This window comes from Clupea harengus, chromosome 9 (genome assembly GCF_900700415.2).
Source record: "Clupea harengus chromosome 9, Ch_v2.0.2, whole genome shotgun sequence".
In the NCBI taxonomy this organism is placed as follows: domain Eukaryota; kingdom Metazoa; phylum Chordata; class Actinopteri; order Clupeiformes; family Clupeidae; genus Clupea; species Clupea harengus.
Window position 1 is genome coordinate 13,005,239 of NC_045160.1, and position 19,043 is coordinate 13,024,281.

The window sequence follows — 19,043 nt, forward strand, 5'->3', positions numbered from 1 at the left end:
CAAGGACAAGGGGTCTTTGTTGGCAGCTTTGTACCTCATTTTAGGTAATGATTTCCCCCTGTTGCCAATACTTGACTCGCCGTGATAACCATCGGAGTTCTGGTAGGAGCCAGCACGTTTGTTTCTCAGCCCTCCTGAGGTCGTTGAGAATGATGGGGGTAGTGAGAGACTGAGGGCTGCTTGGCCCGGTAGACCATACACAATGCCAAACGGGTCTCTTTGCCAAAAAATTCACCTCATTCTGCACAATGGATTTTTAATGAGAGCAGGCCCTGCATGCAAAATTTGTAGAGCTTTTAAAATGGTAGCGTGTGCGGATTTTTTCTGAGGTGAGTTGTTGAAATGCACTTCATGTAACGCATAGCGTTTCCCTATTGCGGCTACACGGGCAGAATGATCCCATGCGTAAGTAGTTGCTACTCAGTGTCTGCAAAAGACCTAACAACTGCTCCTGCACTTACACCCATTGATATTTTCTGACTTGCAACCCCCTTATTTTGAAGTGTGTGAGATTTGCCCAAAGGAAAAGAGAGGGAGGTGTTTTAACAGATGTGCAGATGAATCCTACGTGCTGGGGGGGCAGAGGCACATCTGGAGCAGGGAGACGAGTGACTTGATGTTCCCTCGGGATGGGCAACGCAGGCCTTATAACCCTACCACCTGGGACAACAGGTAAGAAAAATAAACAGTGCACCTCCCTCAATTGGTGTGGTCCTAGTGAGGATTATCCATAGCTGATAAACATAATTTAAAACAACAGGTTACAGGGTATTCCAGGTTGAAATTTAAATTGTAAGTAGCCTGGTATGATCTATATAATGCATCTAAATTGTATTTGTATTCGTTACAATTTTTTTCCAATCAGAGTCCAATTTTTTTTCTGTCATTTTCCGTTGCTGGGCCGAACGGGGTGGAGTTGGGTCGGCGAGGTAAATGGTATTTGTAAAGCAGTCTGGGCGGCGCTCCCTGCATCACTCTACTGACTTTACCCGCGGGAGCAGGACACCTGGTCCGTATAGTGTTCGTGGATGAAGCGAAAGTTTTGAGGAGGGAAGGACAGGGCAGATCCCGGGAAGAAAGAAAGAACGCATTCGAGAATGGAAGCTTGCGTGACGCACACAACTTTGCCGAAGCGAGGAAAACAGGGGTTCGGATGTCTCGTTTAAATGCTTAACTCAGCTGAACTCGTTGGAGTTGGGATTACAGACAGTGACTACGCTAGCACCGTGCATCACATCGATCCCGAAGATAACGTGGGAGGGAGAAGCGTAGCCTTACGTGACTTCATATTATACTTCTAAACGAATGCCCTCGGAAACTTTATTACCTAGCTTAGAATGTTGAAGTTTTTTAGAAAGGAAGCTGTAGGCTATTGTTTTCTCTGTTTCATTTTGAAAGTATGATCCCTGCTTTATCCCTTGAGAGTCAGCAGAAAGGTCAGTTCTAGTCCCAAAACTTACACACACGGAATTCACAGGACGTTTTCGAGCCTAATTTTTAAGATGAATTGGACTTGTTTACGACTGTTACATCTGGCTGTCTCACTGATGCTTTTGAGGGGGGCTGGAGCTTTTCCACTGTGGAGAAAGGAAACGGTGAGTAGATTTGCACAACACTGCAATGCAAAATATCAATAGAGAAGCGTCTATCTCAAGGAACTGCTCTATGAAAATGATATTATTTTATGGACAAGAGTTAGACTGACATGGATGACACTCTTTTTACAATTTTTGTTGTTGTTGTTGGTTGTTCTTGAAATTGCCTGCAAAAATACTGACAATGTTTTTTCACAGTTTTCCTGAACACAGAGCTTCAGGGGACTTGTCATAAGTGGGAAGACAGGGACTGGTGTTGTAAAGGTGTTGAAGGTCATTGGGGGAGGGGTGAGGTGGTCCGCCCTTCTCCTCACATGTGGGCGACAGATATTTCAGGCCGTAGAGAGGGAAATAGATGTGCAGGAGAAGGGAAAATGGCCCCGGAAGCGAGAGGGAGAACAGCAGTGGGGATGAAGGAGTGTTGGCTCCTCCACATCACATCTGTACAAAATGAATCTGGTGATTTTGGATTCTGTGTCTTTCTCCTCATTTGCCATGATGGAGGTTGCGGGTGCTCCTTTTCCTCTTTCTCTTGTCCCTGTCGGCTTTCATTGGCTCGGCTCTGCGGCATGCTGTCTACTTCAATACTGCCTTGTCTTAAATGCAGGTCATCGCACACATTTCTCATATTCTTTACTGTCTCCTGCAGTCACTCTTCAGTGCACCCCGCTGTGCTGGGAAGATCTTGTAAAAAAGAATGCCTGTCCAAATAAAAAGGATGGATTGCCCCTCCCTCCTTTCGTCTCCTTCCTCACCCCCCCCCCCCCCCCCATGCACTTCTATTGCCAACCTCACAATAACCATTTCTCCCACTTCATTACCCCCCCCCCCACCCCCACCCCATCCCACCACCACCACCCACACCCAACCATCTCAACCCACCATCTCTCCCTGTCTCTTCCAGGAGGCTGCTGTCCGTTCGCCGCACCCTTATGTCAGGGTGCCCTCTCCGGTGGACGTGCGGTCCAAAGTGGCTCTGGCCAGGTCCAAACGATACGCCATCAACCCTCTGGGCTACAAGTGGGAGCACTTCAACCTGACCTACAAGTGAGGGAGCGAAGGACAGAGGGTGGGGTTGGGGGGTGGGTGATGCAGACATGCAGTGGTCGGGGATGGGGAAGGACAAAGAGAGAGAAAGGGGTGTGGGGTGGGATGGGGTGAGGTGGGGGTGGGGGTGCTGCTTTGAGAAATGTGAGAGATGTGAAAGGATGGGTAATTAGAGAGCGGACGGCTATGTTGTGCACAGATGGATGAGAACAGGAAATGGTGGGGTAAAAGGGGGACGAACATGAAAAGGAAAAGAAAAATGAAGGAGAGCACTTGAGCTGAGGGCTATTTAGAGAATGAGCTTGAACTGGGAGACTGCTGGGAGGTGTCCAGAGATATAAAAACCATGTGCTTAATTGATAGCAGACTGCCACACAGGAATATAAGTTTATTTGAAAAGGAATGTGTGAAGAGAGAGAGAGAGAGAGAGAGAAGGGAGGGAATTTTGGGTGGAGATAATTTCTCGTTGCTTAACCCTGAAGGATAACTGAGATTTCTGTGCTGTCCATAAGGATTACGAAGTTCCCTAATACGCTGAACAAAGACGACACGCGTAAAGCCATCAGCATCGCTTTCACTAAGTGGAGTGACGTGTCCCCCCTCTCCTTCACCGAAATCACCAACCCCAACAAGACTGCTGACATTGTCATTGGTGAGAGATCAGTGTCACAACATTAAACAATAGACTTAGAGGACATTCATATTTTGTCATTTTTTTGGTTCACTGAACAAGATATCGGTTAACATCATGTTTTTCTTAGTGTAGTGCTTACAAATGATGATGTGGAAAACCTAGCTGAGTGGACAGCTTTACTATATCTGTGTGTGTGTGTGTGTGTGTGTGTGTGTGTGTGTGTGTGTGTGTGTGTGTGTGTGTGTGTGTGTGTGTGTGTCAGGTTTCTACACCTTCAATCACACGGACTGCTGGTGGTCTCCGCTGCACCCCTGTTTTGATGGGCTGAATGGGGAGCTGGCCCATGCCTTCCTGCCTCCACGCGGGGAGATCCACTTTGACAACCATGAGTTCTGGATACTGGGAAAGTCTCGCTTCAGCTGGAAACAAGGTACAGGTCCAAGATCTATAATTTGCTTGGTGTGTGTGTATGAGCAAGCGAGCAAAAGAGAGAGAGAGAGAGAGAAAGAGAGTGGAATTGTGTGTCTGTGTGTGTGTGTGTGTGTGTATGATTGAGATAAGAGTGGATTGGCATCAGGGAGCGAGTGAGATCATCTGTATGTATAAGGTGAGGTTTAGAACTTGCTTGCTGGATCAACTGTCTGCTTCCCTCTCTGCTACTGCCTCTCTCTCCTGTGTGTCCTGGTTCAGGTGTGTGGCTTAATGACCTGGTCCAGGTGGCGGCCCACGAGATTGGCCATGCCCTCGGCCTCTGGCACTCGCAAGATCCCCAGGCCCTCATGCACCCCAATGCCACCTACACCGGCCAGAGGAACATCGCCCAGGATGACATATGGGGGATCCAAAGACTCTACGGTAACTCAAGGACAGGGAGAGGACACCAGGCATACTAATAGAAGGAATGGAATAGAGTTCCTCTGTTTCCATCGAGCTTATTGTATTCCTTTTTATTTTGGATATTCTCCACTCCGGCTCCCCTGTAAGCACGAGATAAGCTTGCTATTTTGTTTTTGCAGTGTATCAGTCCACCCTCATGGCTGCATGTCTAGATCTGGCAGACTAGGAAGTTGCCTCAGAGGCTTGTACTTTAAGTATAGATACGTGGCACTAGCATTACCTGTTCACACACAATCAGCTCCCTGACTAGCATTGCTATTTTTGCATGTCTCCTGTGATACATGCACAGATTTCAAACTAGAGAAGTCGTTGGTTTGTGTATGATATGGGTCTGTGTATTTGAATTTTCTTTGTGTGTGTGTGTGTGTGTGTATCAGGCTGCCAGGACAAGAAGCGTGTGTGTGACCCCTGGGCGAGGCTGGGCTTTTGTGAAAGACGAAGGAGCTTCATGAAGAAGCACTGTCCTCAGCGATGTGACCTTTGCTACGGTATGGACAAACCTCTTATTCACTACACTGACATTCACGCTAGCATGAGCCACATTAGCTGATATTATCTGAAGGGACAGTTCTGATCTCAGATTAGGTGTCGGTATCACTTTTACAAATTTTACAATACACAATACAATCACAATACACACACAATATGTTACGATGCCTCAAAAGTGAATCAATCAATGTGAACAAAAACACAAAACAAGAAGTGCTTTTTCTCCAGTTCAGCACACACTCAACTGACTGGATGTTTTCAGACGGAACTGTGTGTCTCTAGAGGAACAGTAACAGAGAGAGCAAGCAGCTGACTCTGAAAGGCTACCGGCCCTGACCGAGTGTTTATTCACTGGACTCATGCCACATCAGGCCCAGCTCTTTTCCCTATTCAGTTCTGATCCTATCTGCTAAACAACATGGCAAATTGAGGGTGGCTTTGTTCTTTGATCGTCCTGACTTTCTTATCTGTTACTGCAATCTGCCCTTTTTTAGAGCCTCTAGATGCCATCAGCACACCCACTCCACCCCCTGCCAACGTGAAGGTGAAGATGGTGCCTCGTGGAAAAGTGGTAGGCTTCCGCTGTGGGACAAAAAGTGCCAAGGTGCCGCCGAAAGTTAGGTAATGAATTCATGACATGTTGACGGAATTCAGGGCGCTGTGTTCAGGAGTAATGTCTGTTATTGAAAAGTAACAGAATGCTTTTTGGAAAGAAAGGCAAAAAGGCACGATAGTAATCTGTGACTTTTGTTTGATTTATTTTATATAATTCCCTGCCTCTGCCCTCCCTCTCTGTCCTTGGTGTAGCTGGTATAAGGATGGGGAGCAGCTTGTCACCTCCATCCCAGGTTACATCGTCATGAAAGACCGCGACCTGCGCATTGTGGCCAATGAGTTCAACGAGGGCACCTACACCTGTCGCGTTCATCGTCGCGGCAACGTGGTGTCGGCCAACTCATGGGCCATCCGCCTGAAGCCAGAGCGCTCCTCTAACAGCTGATGGAGTCCCTCTTGGGGTCAAAAGGGGCACAGTGATGGGAGATAAATATCAGGTTGTGCCCCGTCTGTTAAACCATCGTCTGACATGAGGACATTTTGTTACTTCGTTTCTGTGGTCTGAAATCTGTCTCCAACATCTCAGCGGCAGTTTAAGTCATCAGTGAGCAACCTGTGGCCATTCATGAATGCCCACCCCCATGGGTAGGAATTATATGGTCAGGAAGCTGGACTTCTGCTGATTGTCAGGAGTCTGCTTTGTTTTTAAAAGCCTAACCAATCATGGACATTCTAAGTAGTTGTGTGGTGAATGACATCTGTAATTTCTATCAGCTCAGCACAGACAGGGAACCTTCTTTCTCTGCGAGGTAGATTTGTCGAGAAAATGCACACGCACAGTGGAATGGCGTTCCTGTTTTTTCCATTATTGATTTGTATTTCCTACTAATCCCCTCATGGTTCCAGCATTCTGCTGATGTCTCAGACGTTTCCTTCTAAAGTGCAAGACAAACATAAATGACTACATCCTGGGTACAAGTCATTTTAGGTCTTTAGATTATCTCCAAAAGTCTTCAGAGGGAAGGCCAATACTGTGCCATTCAGACTAATGAACACTAACAAAAGTGAAACAACCCATTCCTCTTCTCCACATGCTGTTCCACCATATCATGGGAATTCATGTTGTATATTAGGGACTATTTTGATGTATTTGATTATATACCAGTGTACAGATGTAGGTCTATGTTCTGTGTGTGTATGCTGAAATGCACAGTAGATGAACTGAAGAAATTGTGTCATAATTTGAAAAAAGGGCTAATTTTATTATAGGCTAGTTTTATTTGTTGTTACAAGTATGATGTGTGTTGTGTTGGTTGTTACAGAAGAGATACACATTTGTAGAAGCGTAGTAATTGGTGTATATTTGTTTTAGTGAATTGTTGGTTTGCATATGTAAAATGATCAAGAACAACATCACAGCCAACTGTGCAAATTTGTATACTAGGCGTACCCTGACTGGACTTGCAGTGATAAAATCCTTTTTTAATACACAGAAGAAATGAACGACTGAAATCAATAATAAAACATTTATTACTTTGACAGCTATTATCCTGTCTCTATGTTCCACGGTTCTTAAAACCAACAACCGTTAATGTCAATGGAAGACCAAATCCTAAAGGCTCACACGGGGACAAAGACATTTAAATACTACACTTTGAATAACATATGAAGCTGTGCAGACTGATGACTAGTTTACATTTTCAGTTACAATGTTTGGATCTGTGATGTCCTCAAGATGATTTACAGTCCCTGATGCACGGAAAGCTCAAACAACATCAGAGAACTTGATGCCCCATCCACTAAAGTTTACTTTTAGTACTTCCGGGGACAGAATGGAAAATGAATCTCCGATAGAGTAAGCAAAGAAACATTCCGAGGGCGTCCAAGACGACCATAGTGCTGAAGCCCTTCAAACTCCTTTTCCGGTGCCTCCTGTTAGCCCCACTGACCTACTATAGGCCAGCATACAGCTCACCATCAGGAGCAGTGTTCTAGAAAGCAGCTTTAAGGTAAGCTACTGGCACATGCAGAGGAATAGGAGGAAAAAAAATAAAAATAATAATGGAGAATGCTGGTCACGCGACGATGCCTGCGAGACAGCTGGCTGGGACTAGGGGCTGAGAGGGCACAGGGGTTCAGGCACACAATACTCAGACATAGCCAAAAGTGCCAAGAGAGCTCAGGGTATCACAAAAAAAGCCCCCCCCCTAAACACACACCCGACATGATCGCCGTCCTAGTTCTGGCAATTTGGTTTTTTGGTGCCCAGTGCTAACGCACACACTTCGTGATTACCACTGTCTCTGGCAGGGCCGGGGCATTGTCACACACTTCGTGATTACCACTGTCTCTGGCACGGCCGGGGCATTGTAAACAGTGGTTTGGAAATGTGTCCCTAAGAGCCCTGGAGAGGTGCCACCATGCTGCTGAGAGCTTAGGAGTGTCTGCTGGTGCCTGGCTTCGGAATGCAGCCGATCAGACAGACAGTGCTTCTGGAAAGAAAGAAAGAAAGAAAGAAAGAGAAAGAGAGAGAGAGAGAGAGAGAGAGCACTGCCATGCATCTCTACGTTCAACCCATGGAATTACATTATTTTATTATTCATGACAACTAAAAATGGAAAAGATGAACATAAATGCAGACATGTTAATCGATAAAAATAATGGTCCGGAGAGGACTTTTTTTAAAGGCTTTGTGACCCACAACCTCGGGCTAAACAATTTGGTAATGCAGTGAAGCGAAGTACAACAAGGAGGGCAAAAAAAGATAAAAGGATATTGAGGCTTTTGCTTTAAGAGCTTTCAAAAAGCGAGAGAGAGAGCAAGAGAGAGCACCATATAGATAACAGGGGAGCAGCAGATAAAGGAGCACTCTCTCTCTCTCGCTCTCTTTTTTGGCCGTGGCGATAAGTTAGTGCTCCACTGCACCAACGTGTCTCCCAGCAGGGAGCAGAGGAGGAACAGCATTCCACGACTCCATGTAAGGGGAAAAAACCCTCCTCACCCAGGCCTACCTAACACACCCCCCTCGTGCCCCCCAAAAACACACCACACGCATGGATCCTCACTCCCTCTGTTCGTCCCCGTCCCCCAGCAAGTTCCTCCCATCCAAAGAAAGAAGAAAAAAAAAAAAAAGAAAAAAAAACTCTTCCCCACTGCGAGTGTCTGGAATGAGACCCCTGCCTTTGTCCAGAAATGAAGGCATTCAGATGACAGGATGGTGCATTTCAGTGTGTAAAAGGTGAGCGTAATACCCCCTGACCCCTCTTCTTACCCCGCCCTGTGGATCCCCCCACATCTGCAGAGTGTGCTCGGATTTCCAGTCCAGCTACGTAAAAATAAAACAGGTGAGAGCTGCTAACATCATCCTAACATCACGTGACCATAAAACAAATACTGGCTGCCGTAAACAAAAATGTGCACGCACAGCTGAAGACATAAACAATGTGCCCAACAGAGACCAGTTACCAGGTGTAGTACAAGAGGAAGGAGAAACACAAATGCCACTACAATCATTTTCAATGTGCTCACAGAAAAGTAATGCATCTGGGGTGAAAGAAACAAAGCAAGAGGGCTGTGAAAGTGCCCTCAGCAACAATCAGCGTCTATCGCTCTCGATTTCACTGTGTTGTGGTCTTGCCAATGGGCCTTGGCAAATGGGTTGCAGAATCTGTCAGGCGTGCCCGACGGCTGAGTCTGAGGGATTATAAAAGGAATTATATGTGTGTGTGTGTGTGTGTGTGTGTGTGTGTGTGTGTTTTTTTGTGTGTGTATGGTTGCAACAGGGTTGGGCAAAAGAGAACAAAAAAAGTTTGCCCTGCAATGACTATGTTCTTCCAGTAGAGGGCCCTCCTCAGACTTTTGACGAGAACAAGGCCACTCTCACACTCTCACATACACCTTGTGCTTGGAATGTTCAGGAAACAGTCACAAAGACTCACATGCTCACAAGACATTTTAACACCTCCGCCTCCTCCTCCTCAAACAGTCCACAGTTCACCTCTCCAAACAGTTCCACCAGCCAGGCGGATGAGGGAAATAAAAACAGAAACAGCACAGAAACAAACAAGAATGAGGAAAACAGATGTTTGAAAAAAACAAAAAAACGCTTGATCCCTTTAGAACTCGTCAGTGGTTCAAAGCTGAGGATTGTGTGTGTGTGTGTGTGAGTGCGGCTGGACTTCAACAGGGACGGAGGAGTCATATCGCCTGATGGAGGGAAACCGGAGGAGGGGTAGGAGCGAGGGAGCGAGGGAGAGGAAGAGGAAGAGAAGAAGGGAGAGTAGATGAGGCGAGGGTGGAGGCGGCTCAGTCCTCGTCGTCCTCGTCTTCGCTGATGCTCTGCAGACTGGTGCCGTGCAGGGGGGGTGAGCGGGACAAGGGGGGCGTCTTGGTGAAGAAGGGCAGGCGGAAGGTGGGCGAGGGCGAGCGCTCCTCACGCGTAGGGCTGCTGCTGGGGCTCGGCCTGGGGCTGATGGCCTGCAGCATACGGCCCTTCCCCTCTTTTAACATGTGCTTCTGCTCCCAGACAAGGAGACAAAGACAGGTGGGAGACAGACAAGTAGAGAGAGATAGAAGGAAAGTGAAGGACAGGCAAAGAAAAGAGAGAGTAAGACAGAAGTTAGGGTGAGGGAAAGGGAAAGAAGCAATGAGGGGAGTGAGTGATAGAGAAAGCAAATCGGTCAAACAGTGTACCTGCATATCCACATTGTGCTGCCAATCACACCCTCTCAGACCCTCTAAATATTCAGGCCTGCATTGTGACATCACTGATGCTGACACATACCCTCCCCCCTCGCTACTCACCAGTGCCCCCTCTGGGCCAAACATCTGCAGGAAGTTGCCGATGAATTCGCGGGACTTCTCCTCCCACTTCTGGATGAGGTCAATGCTCTTCTCCTCCACCTTCTGCACAAACTCCTTGGAGCGCTCCTCCACGTCCCGCACCTTCTGCTTCACCTTGTCCACACGCTCCTGCAGGTGGTACTTCTTCTCCTGGCCACAAAGAAAAGGTCAAAGGGTCAACTGCCTGTTTGAGCCTGCCCTCGCTTGAAAAACAGGGTTCCGTAAACAAATGTGACCAACTGAAAAACTAAGTGACATGTTGTACACGGCAGTTTCAGGTCTGCTTTGTGGCAGGAGATTTGAGCTACAGGCTCACCTTCCAAAGCATAAGTCTGTGCATATAGAAGACACTGGGAATGTCATGACTGAACATACGTTGATGAAGCTGACGTTGAGCTCCTTGGCTGTGTAGCCTCTTTGCAAGTTACGGCGTACATATACGTCGTAGTCACGGACAATGCGTGTGATGATGTCCGAGGTGGAGATGCCCTCAGTTCGCTGTGTTGGTGCAAACATGCCTGGGAAGAAAGGAGGAGAAAAAGAAAAGAAAATTAAATGAGATCTGCAACAACAATTTTCCTCTTTCCCTGCGGGTTCACTCACCCGCCTCCTTGATGTGTTTGTACACATCATCACTCCCTGCAGACGAGTAAGGGATGTCATCATGGGCGACAAAGTCAATCTGCGAAAAAGCAGATAAGGTTTTACTCACACATTCTCTTTCTCTCTTATACAAACACACACACGCTTTGTGTGCCCTAATTTAATTGACGGGCAACTGGCAACGAACGAAGCAACAAGCAAAGCAAAGTCCGCTGTGCATGAACTTAAGCAAAATGGGTGGGTCAGTGCAATGCTCCCACTTGCCACACGATAGCTTTAGGTCATGCACAACAGACTTTGCTCGTTGCTTTGCTTGTTGCCCATAATTGAAATTAGGGCCCTATATCATACTGATCAAATATCAACGTATCAACACTAACTTGAACAATTTCTAGATCTGTCTTTCCAACACTCCTCTCTTCCTCTTTCATTCACATCTCTCTCCCTCATTCTCTCTCCTTCCATTCTGTGGGAGTAACTCACCCTGTGCTGGGCCAGGAAATCCGGCGATAGCGTCCAGGGCGCGTCACGCACTACCTCGTCCACGTAGCGGCAGTGGCTGACTGCGTCATAGCGCTCGTCCTCGTTCATTACCGTGAAGCCCTTAAAGTTGTGCGTGAGGTCGTCGCTGCACACTATCAGGGGCGAACAAATACACAAATTGGCTTCAGTACAAGAAGGGGGAAATCATTATTTATTTTGGCAAGGAAGGAGCAATTATTTTATGATGTAAATGCTGAATGGGGGGGTAGATGAGCAGAGGACTTGGTATGTGTGTGCCTGTCTGTCTGTCTGTCTGTCTGTCTGTCTGTCTGTCTGTCTGTCTGTCTGTCTGTCTGTGTGTCTGTGTGTCTGTGTGTCTGTCTGTGTGATGACAAGGGGCATCTCTCACCTCCTACAATGAGGTAGGTGTTGGGAAAGAGGCACTTGGCCTGCATTAGGGCCCTGGCATGGCCTGAATGGAACATGTCAAAAATGCCGTCAGCGTACACTCTCACTGGCCGATCCGCTGATGAAAACAAAAACAAAAAAAATCAGAAAGAGACACAGAGAGAAATAGAAAAAATGCCATCAGCAGTCTACGGTGCCAGTCACAGAAGCAGGTCAAGGTGTGTTACATTTATTTATAGGACATCATATAACAATTGTAACAGCCAAATACCCTAATAGCGAAGACAGACATGCCATTATGTCACCTGGCTCTACGTTACAGTCATGAGGTCGGTTTTGTGAAGAGCAGAGTAGTACTTACGAGGAGTTCCCCTCTGTGCTTCCTCCATAGTCACACGTACGTACGCATTTGTCACTTCCTCTAGCTCATCGGCAAAGGGCGCTGGCTCTGACAAGCCCTTGAAAAGCCACACAAAGTATGAGAGCACAATTCTGACACATCATGCACCTGCATTGCTCAACTTGAGCGACACCAAACACACAGGTTCGTTTTTTTACACTCACCGGCATGTGGTGTAAGGCCTTTGCTGCCCGCACTCCATCCTCTGCCTCTCCGTTTGACCCCTCCTCTCGCTTCCTCTTTCGTGAGAGCTGCTGACCTGAACTGTGGGCCTCCATGCCTGTAAAATGATATTTGGAGCATTATGTAAGAGGGATAAAAGGACAGCATTCTGACAGCACTAGGAAGCGCTGATTCCGGATGAAAATATTTCTACCATTCCACACGCAGGGACCGATAGTGATTCGCTAAAAACGTATCATAATTACAAGGCGCTCCATGCCACAGCGACTTAAACCAGTTGGACGACTTTTGGTGTTTGTTTGTTTTAAGAAACAGGGCTTTCGCGTGAATGACGTGGCAGTGGTGTGGAATGCGGCAGCTAAAGAGGGAGGGGGTCCATAGCAGCCTACTTGAAGAGTTGCAGCGAGAGAACAATTACCGTTTCATTCCCCTCTCAATTCCAGATGAACTGTTACATTGTGTGCCCGACCTCAGGGGGGACATGCTCCGAATCGTCTGAGAATAAATAACTGGTTAAGACGAGGGAGAGCTATTATAAACTTCCACCGCATTCAGACTCTACCCATATTGAATGTGACTACAGATAGGTTAGCAAGCACAAGTGTGATAGTTGCTCATACACCACACCCACTCTGAAGGCTATTTTACCACATCTGAATAGTTTAGCTTGTTAGCTAACTCCATTGGTGCTGATGGTCTTCACAACTAATGTTAGCTTCCAACAAATTGTCACACGTCGACCTATAGATCTTTAACAACGTATTAACTTCTGACTTGACATTACATCCATGAGAGCTAGCTAACGTTGACTAGTGTTAACAAAAACTTAGCAAGAACAACTATTGGCTAACTAACAGTCCTAGCAGAACTAGCAGTACTAGCTGTATGACCAATCTTAAACTCTCAATTAGCCAACGCTTACTGATAAACCTGACATTTTACAGAATTACAGAGTTTAATGTGAGTGACATTATATGTCAACTGCACTATGACTATCGGTAACGTTAGCTAGCTTGAGCTTGTTTTACTTACCCCAAGAATGGACGCGCAGTTGAGTTAGATGGCTGACAAAATAAGCAATACTGCATACAAAAACGAGGGTCTAGTAGTTTAAGTCCTGCTTTTCGTAGGTTTAAGTGTAATTTTGCAATTAGCTAGTGCAAAAACTACCATATGCTTGACATAAAGCCCATAGGTTTGACAGCTCTTCATGAACTACAACTAACATTCTCTGAGGGAAGTGACGTAGCTGGATACCTCTTTGAACCATGAGATGTGTTCGACATACTGCAATCCTGCGTAGATTGTTAAACCGCCTGATTTGGAACAATGCATGCTGGCTAGAAATTGTACAATTGCAGTAGTTCATGATTATACATGCCATTATAATCTTGCAAGGAGCATCTTAAAGGTCAGACTCCGCAGTTGCTACCCAAAGGCAATGCAAGCTGTGAGACACCTTACAGGCAATTCGCACATTCACAATTCTGGCGAAAAGTTATTATTTGAGCGCAACAGTCAATCAAATCACACCCCTCCCTTCTGTTTCCCATTCATAAAGCCAGTGTAGAAACACTGGAGTTTTCTGAGCACACGCACGGGATAGAGATCAAGGGGACGTGACCTGATATAATACACCGCTAGGTGTTGCTGTAGTGCTGTCTGTTACCCTGAGAGTTTAGCCATTTTCACGGATTGATCGTTCCAGGGCACCGTAGTTTTCGAACTGCGTCGGACGGATTTTTAAATGCCTCTGATGTATGTGATTCATTTAGATTAATTAATCACAAAGCATGTCATTAATTTGAATTGTTTTATTGTGTCACAGCCCTAATATATATATATTATATACCGGTATATATAATTTTGGCCACCACTGTATATACAGTGTATATAAGCCAAAATTATTAGAACACTTGGCATATTTAAGAGGTTTCAGTTGTTTTTGTTGAATTGGCCATTAAAATACCCCTAAAACGAATGAAATATCTACAAAGTCATCATTATGCTCTATAAACCATAGAATAGAGCCATCATAAGGAGATTTGGGTCATTTTCCTTGAAAAAAAACAAGCTAGGCCTATTTCACCGTCAATGTCACACAATAATGTTCCTTCACAGAAGAAGCCAAATTACTTTTGTAATCAGTGTCAGGTGTAATCGTGGTTAATTTGATGGTGATGATAGTCTTACGACACAGCTGTGTGATTCTTTTGAATGTACAAGGCCTATCCTGCTCAATAAGTGATTGGTAACATCAGGGTTTTGTCACTGAGGCCACACCACCAATTGGTATAAATTCAAAGCCTCTAGAAGTAGTCTTGAAGCACATGTTGCTTTTTGAATATGGCTAAGGTGAAGAAGGAGCTAATGAGTGAGCAACGGGTTCGAATAAAGGCCCTTTTTGATGCTGGCTGGAGTTACTGCCGCATAGCCAAGGACTTGAGATGCAGTCCAAGCACTGTAAAGTACACTTTAGACCGCCATGATGCCACCAATTCACACCAGAACCGAAAGGGTAGAGGTAGAAAAAAGAGACTTTCAGACAGACAAGTGAAGCATCTCAAAATTCTCAGTCTTAAGGACCGAAGAAAGACCTCACGAGAACTGCGTGGCGAGATCAACACCACAATGATTAATGGTGCAACAGTGTCTTCAAGAACTGTGCGTCAGAAACTGGGAGAAGAAGGACTTGTTGGCTGAATAGCAACAAATAAACCATTACTGAAAGAGAAAAATAGAGTGAAACGCCTGAAATTTGCAAAAGAGCACAAGAAATGGACAAAGGATGGTATAAAGTGTTATGGACTGATGAGTCCAAGTTTGAACAGTTTGGCAACAAGCGAAGAGTGTATGTTCGACGGAGGGAGGGGGAGAGATATAAAAATGAGTGTCTCTTGCCAAAAGTTAAACACGGAGGGGGTAGTATTATGGTGTAGGGTGCCATTTCAGTCTCAGGAACAGGTGACTTAGTGGAAATTGATGGCATCATGGATAAGAAAGTATACCACCACATCATTCTGGTGAGGCATGGAGTACCATCTGGGAGTCGTCCTATTTGTTGATATTTTTTATCTTTTCCAAGAGGACAATGACCCTTAACCTTTTAACTATTGCTGGAACTACCTGCAACAGAAGGAATCTGCTGAAACATTGAAAATGTCAAAGTCCGGACCTCAACCACACCGAGCAAATTTGGTGCAAGTTGGAAAATAAACTGGACAGATCTATTGTAAGCCTTTGTCTTGACTTGCAGAAGGCATGGGATAACATTAGTGTTGAAGTTCTCAGGAAATATATTGACACTATGCCAGAGAGATGTGCTGCTGTAATTACTGCAAAAGCTGGACATACTAAATATTAAAGTTAAAAGTGGATAAAAACAGTAGGGCTCACTTCATCTGATATTTGTTGTGCTCAGAGCAACCATCTGCATGTTTCATGAACATTATGAAATGAAATCATGTTTTGGAGGCAAAAGAAAGGTCAATATTTTCAGATCTGTCAGGTGTTCTAATAATTTTGGCCACCACTGTATATAGTTGCTTGCAGGGAAACTGTGTGTTTCCCTATTTGTGTAGTTTGCTCAATATGTTGTGCGGCCTGGTAGTGGGAAAGACAGTGATTAATGTCAGAATTTGTGTTAAGTGTTCCATTTTAGAATGTATGTGTGTTTCCCTGCGGTGTTAATGTCAGTGTATATTTCTGGTGCCACCTTAGTCTGTGTGTTATGTGTAATGCCCAAGTGTACTTTTCCTAGTGTTAGCGTCTTTGTCTACCCTTGCCCTGTACGTTGCATAAAAGATCCATGCCATTCTGCCTATTTATCATCAGTTCCTGAGGGTTCATTTGCAGTGTGTCTACAATAAATGTCAAAGAAAGAAAAGCCTGCATCCTACTCATCGTCAAAAAATTGTAACCAAATGGCCCAGAAGAATGCAGACTGACACATAGATCTTAGGTGTTAATGCAGCTCTCGTACCCCATACACCTCAAAGCCCTGAGAGTGTAATTTCTTGGCCAAAGAACACACACAGAACAAGGTACAGGAGGCAGGTCTTATACTCTGACATGACACAGACAGCATATCATTCCACTGGTTAAGTTAGTTCTGTAACTCAGAAATTGACAAAGTCTTTGTCATCCATTGCTGGTGGTTATCTGGCGTAAATGGTTTTCAGTGATTTCAGTTTAATTTAACACAATCCATAATTTCCGGTCAGCGTTTTGGTCTGACGTAATTCTGAGATCTATGCTACCCAACTCTATAATATCCATCTCTGGGTCTAAGATTGAACATGACAACACAGATTCCCCTCTTTTGTCTCTGCTGTGTATTTTCCCCTGGTAGTCTACTGGGCTGCTCACCCAGACCATTCACAAAAACATTTACCTGTATTAAACACAACTTCTGATTTGTAAATATAATACATTTGATGTATGACAGGAAACAACTCGTGAATTTACATTTTTTTATTTGTTTTTGAAGACTTTACTGACGGCGTATGTTTATTTGGCTGTTACCACACACAGTGTAGCTAATTTCCTTCAAGATATTGCATAGACTTTCTTTCACTTACTTTCATTTTAAAATACACCAGCCACCACATGATGGGTATTATACAAGTTGTAGAACCATAGAAAGGTGCATAATGTCAGATGCTGCATGCTTGCAACAACTTTACAACTTGGGGCAGTACCGTAACCTGATTTACAAAACTCAGATCAACTGTTTCTCCTGTTATTTAATCTATACCACAGTTGCAGCTTTCAAATTACATGATTCCTAGAAAGGCACAAAACAATTTCTCATAGTCCTTCTTTGAAAATAAAGAGGAGAATCTTGAGAAATTTCACTGAAGGATCAGAAATGGATAAAAAGCACAAATCCGATCACGGTGAGATTGAATACTCAGCCGTGTTTTTTCTTTTTAAACATGTGATTTGAGTCATTAGAGATTCAGCAGCAAAGTTGGTCCTGCAATGGAATGTCAAAATTCCCATAACTTATGGCTTCGGCAAGTATTTTCTTTTGAAGTAAGTTTACATGCCTCATTGAATTAAGGGGCAAGGGAGAGATAACTAGGGTTACCCATCTTGGCACTTAAAAAGAGGAGAAAGAGATTAAATAATCTAAGAGGGAATGGACGATTGATCCTCAGGCTTGCCAGCAAGGAGTAACCATCTCGGAAAGGTGGAAGAATGCTGAGAGCTCGGGGTGGAATGGAGTCTCTTCACACTACATTCCCATCCTGATGCTTTGGATGATCTGGAAAATTGCTGTGGGGAGGAAAAGACACACATCAGAGAAAGAGGCGACACCAATGGGGAGAGCTCAGGGTTATCCAGTGAGCCCAAAGCAGATGTTTAAATTTAGTGACATGATCCAGTTCTATTCTTGTGCCCATGTCAGCATGAGATATAATGTTAGTATTGTGCTCCTGAAAAGAAGAAACTGCTTCTGCTGTTCCACTATGGAGTGCACATTTTCTTTATCAGATCAGAGACTGCCAGCTCAACAGCCACATAAGACTGTTTCTAGAAAATTTGAGTTAATCAAACCTATCCTAGGATGAACAAAGATCAAGGGTTGGAGAAAAGATAGCAGATAGAGCAAAGCTAGACTTTGATCCTTTTAACGAAGTCATACTGATCTAACCTGAGCATGCTATGTTTACCCACACCAGGCCTCTTAATTACACAAACTGATGATTGTCGTTGCTTTCACTGTCTGCCCTTTGTAAATGTATGCAAAAACCGCAGATAAAAATATTAACTTGCTTAAATTCTTTACTCCAACCATTACAATACACCGATTTCAGCTGTATACCTGATCCGCAGACGACGAATATGAATAATGCAAGAAGCCATGGTCCTACTGCCACTTTCTCGTCTGCAGCCCTCTGTAAAAAAAAAATGAATACGTCACATTTAAGGGGAACATGAAAAGAAAACGATAGTGTTAAGTTAACAATACAGGGTAGTAGTTTAGTGAAGTGAACTACAATTCATTCAACTTTAACATGCTTATTGAAAGAAAAGTTGTGTTATACCTAGATAAAATGGATATTTACAAGTAACATCACAAATTAGGAGATTGTAGGCTAGGCTAGTTTACTTATTTCAAATGGAAGCTGTGAAAAAAAATTGATGATTATTCGAACGGGAAGCAAACCCATTTTCTGCGTTTGGATGTGTTTAAGTAAAAGCTAAAAGCATACGAAAACATTATTTTTCAGATAACGATTTCTATCGACGGTCGAAATGAACCATAGGGTAATTGAACAGCTAACGTTAGCTGGCTAACTACATCACTTTCGAAGATTTAAAGCCTTACCGTTGATTTTGCCACATTTCCCCGTAGCGTGATGTTTTTGCTGTGTTTCTCGTTAGCCATGCGTATTCTCTGTTTGGCGACCATATTGCAATGTTTATGTGGCGATCTTTTATACAATCTGGAAGATGACAGTCCTGTCTGGCCGCTTCTGAAGACTTGTGCTTCGATTGATGAAGTTGATGAAGTTCCCTCAGAGATGTCTACGTACACCCTAAGTCAGCTCCACCCACTTATCCGATTCCGTGGTCGTGGCGAATAGATGTCTTTCCACCCATTGATCTTACAGCCGCCAAAGTTTTAAAACGTGTTATATGTTTATTCATTCCATACACATTTATTTATCATCTGTGGGTTGAAAAAAAATCTATATAATTTATGTGAAAGTCTGAGCCTAACTTTTTTCCCACAATCAACCCCAATGAGCCAATTTGGTGTGCAGGCTGTTGGCTTTTAAAACTTTTTTTTTCAACTATTTTTGTATCAGTATCAGTTGCATATATGTTTACATTAACACCCAAACAGTTTATAATTGATTTAATCAGTCCTGTCTCTGATTAAATGTACTCGTCA

The 19,043-nt window shown here is 44.4% G+C and overlaps 3 protein-coding genes across 5 annotated transcripts; 1 reads left to right on the top strand and 2 right to left on the bottom strand.

The window, feature by feature from the left end:
- Positions 1-161: 161 nt before the first annotated feature.
- Positions 162-6,756, top strand: mmp23bb (matrix metallopeptidase 23bb). Its single transcript, XM_031573517.2, has 8 exons — positions 162-1,595; positions 2,500-2,642; positions 3,155-3,294; positions 3,539-3,706; positions 3,967-4,131; positions 4,551-4,661; positions 5,157-5,283; positions 5,470-6,756. The coding sequence occupies exons 1-8, from the start codon at positions 1,503-1,505 to the stop codon at positions 5,660-5,662; spliced, it is 1,140 nt and encodes a 379-aa protein (XP_031429377.1). The 5' UTR covers positions 162-1,502; the 3' UTR covers positions 5,663-6,756.
- On the bottom strand, positions 6,730-13,461 carry pcyt1ab (phosphate cytidylyltransferase 1A, choline b). Of its 3 annotated transcripts, XM_031573520.2 has the most exons (10): positions 13,169-13,461; positions 12,555-12,631; positions 12,118-12,233; positions 11,915-12,011; positions 11,555-11,671; positions 11,146-11,297; positions 10,663-10,741; positions 10,435-10,577; positions 10,021-10,209; positions 6,730-9,732 (listed from the first exon to the last, which is right to left on the bottom strand). In XM_031573520.2, the coding sequence occupies exons 3-10, from the start codon at positions 12,229-12,231 to the stop codon at positions 9,523-9,525; spliced, it is 1,101 nt and encodes a 366-aa protein (XP_031429380.1). In that variant the 5' UTR covers positions 12,232-12,233; positions 12,555-12,631; positions 13,169-13,461; the 3' UTR covers positions 6,730-9,522. The 3 variants fall into 3 exon arrangements, with proteins under 3 accessions (XP_031429380.1, XP_031429378.1, XP_031429379.1); XM_031573518.2 differs by lacking the exon at positions 12,555-12,631 and having other exon boundaries at positions 13,169-13,447; XM_031573519.2 differs by lacking the exon at positions 13,169-13,461 and having other exon boundaries at positions 12,555-13,093.
- A 3,133-nt stretch (positions 13,462-16,594) lies between these two features.
- On the bottom strand, positions 16,595-18,676 carry serp1 (stress-associated endoplasmic reticulum protein 1). The gene is made up of 3 exons (XM_012839812.3): positions 18,474-18,676; positions 17,967-18,039; positions 16,595-17,416 (listed from the first exon to the last, which is right to left on the bottom strand). Exons 1-3 carry the CDS (start codon positions 18,555-18,557, stop codon positions 17,376-17,378), a joined length of 198 nt encoding a protein of 65 aa, XP_012695266.1. The 5' UTR covers positions 18,558-18,676; the 3' UTR covers positions 16,595-17,375.
- Between the last annotated feature and the right edge of the window lie 367 nt (positions 18,677-19,043).

Coding starts and splice junctions, on each gene's coding strand:
- mmp23bb (XM_031573517.2), top strand. CDS start 1,503: ATGAATTGGACTTGTTTACGACTGTTACATCTGGCTGTCTCACTGATG. Junction 2,643..3,154: donor CACTTCAACCTGACCTACAA/GTGAGGGAGCGA, acceptor GCTGTCCATAAG/GATTACGAAGTTCCCTAATA. Junction 4,662..5,156: donor GCGATGTGACCTTTGCTACG/GTATGGACAAAC, acceptor GCCCTTTTTTAG/AGCCTCTAGATGCCATCAGC.
- pcyt1ab (XM_031573520.2), bottom strand. CDS start 12,231: ATGGAGGCCCACAGTTCAGGTCAGCAGCTCTCACGAAAGAGGAAGCGA. Junction 11,298..11,554: donor CACCTACCTCATTGTAGGAG/GTGAGAGATGCC, acceptor CGCCCCTGATAG/TGTGCAGCGACGACCTCACG. Junction 10,210..10,434: donor TCAACGTCAGCTTCATCAAC/GTATGTTCAGTC, acceptor CTTTGTGGCCAG/GAGAAGAAGTACCACCTGCA.
- serp1 (XM_012839812.3), bottom strand. CDS start 18,557: ATGGTCGCCAAACAGAGAATACGCATGGCTAACGAGAAACACAGCAAA. Junction 18,040..18,473: donor GAAATGTGGCAAAATCAACG/GTAAGGCTTTAA, acceptor TTTTTTTTACAG/AGGGCTGCAGACGAGAAAGT. Junction 17,417..17,966: donor ATTCGTCGTCTGCGGATCAG/GTATACAGCTGA, acceptor TCCTCCCCACAG/CAATTTTCCAGATCATCCAA.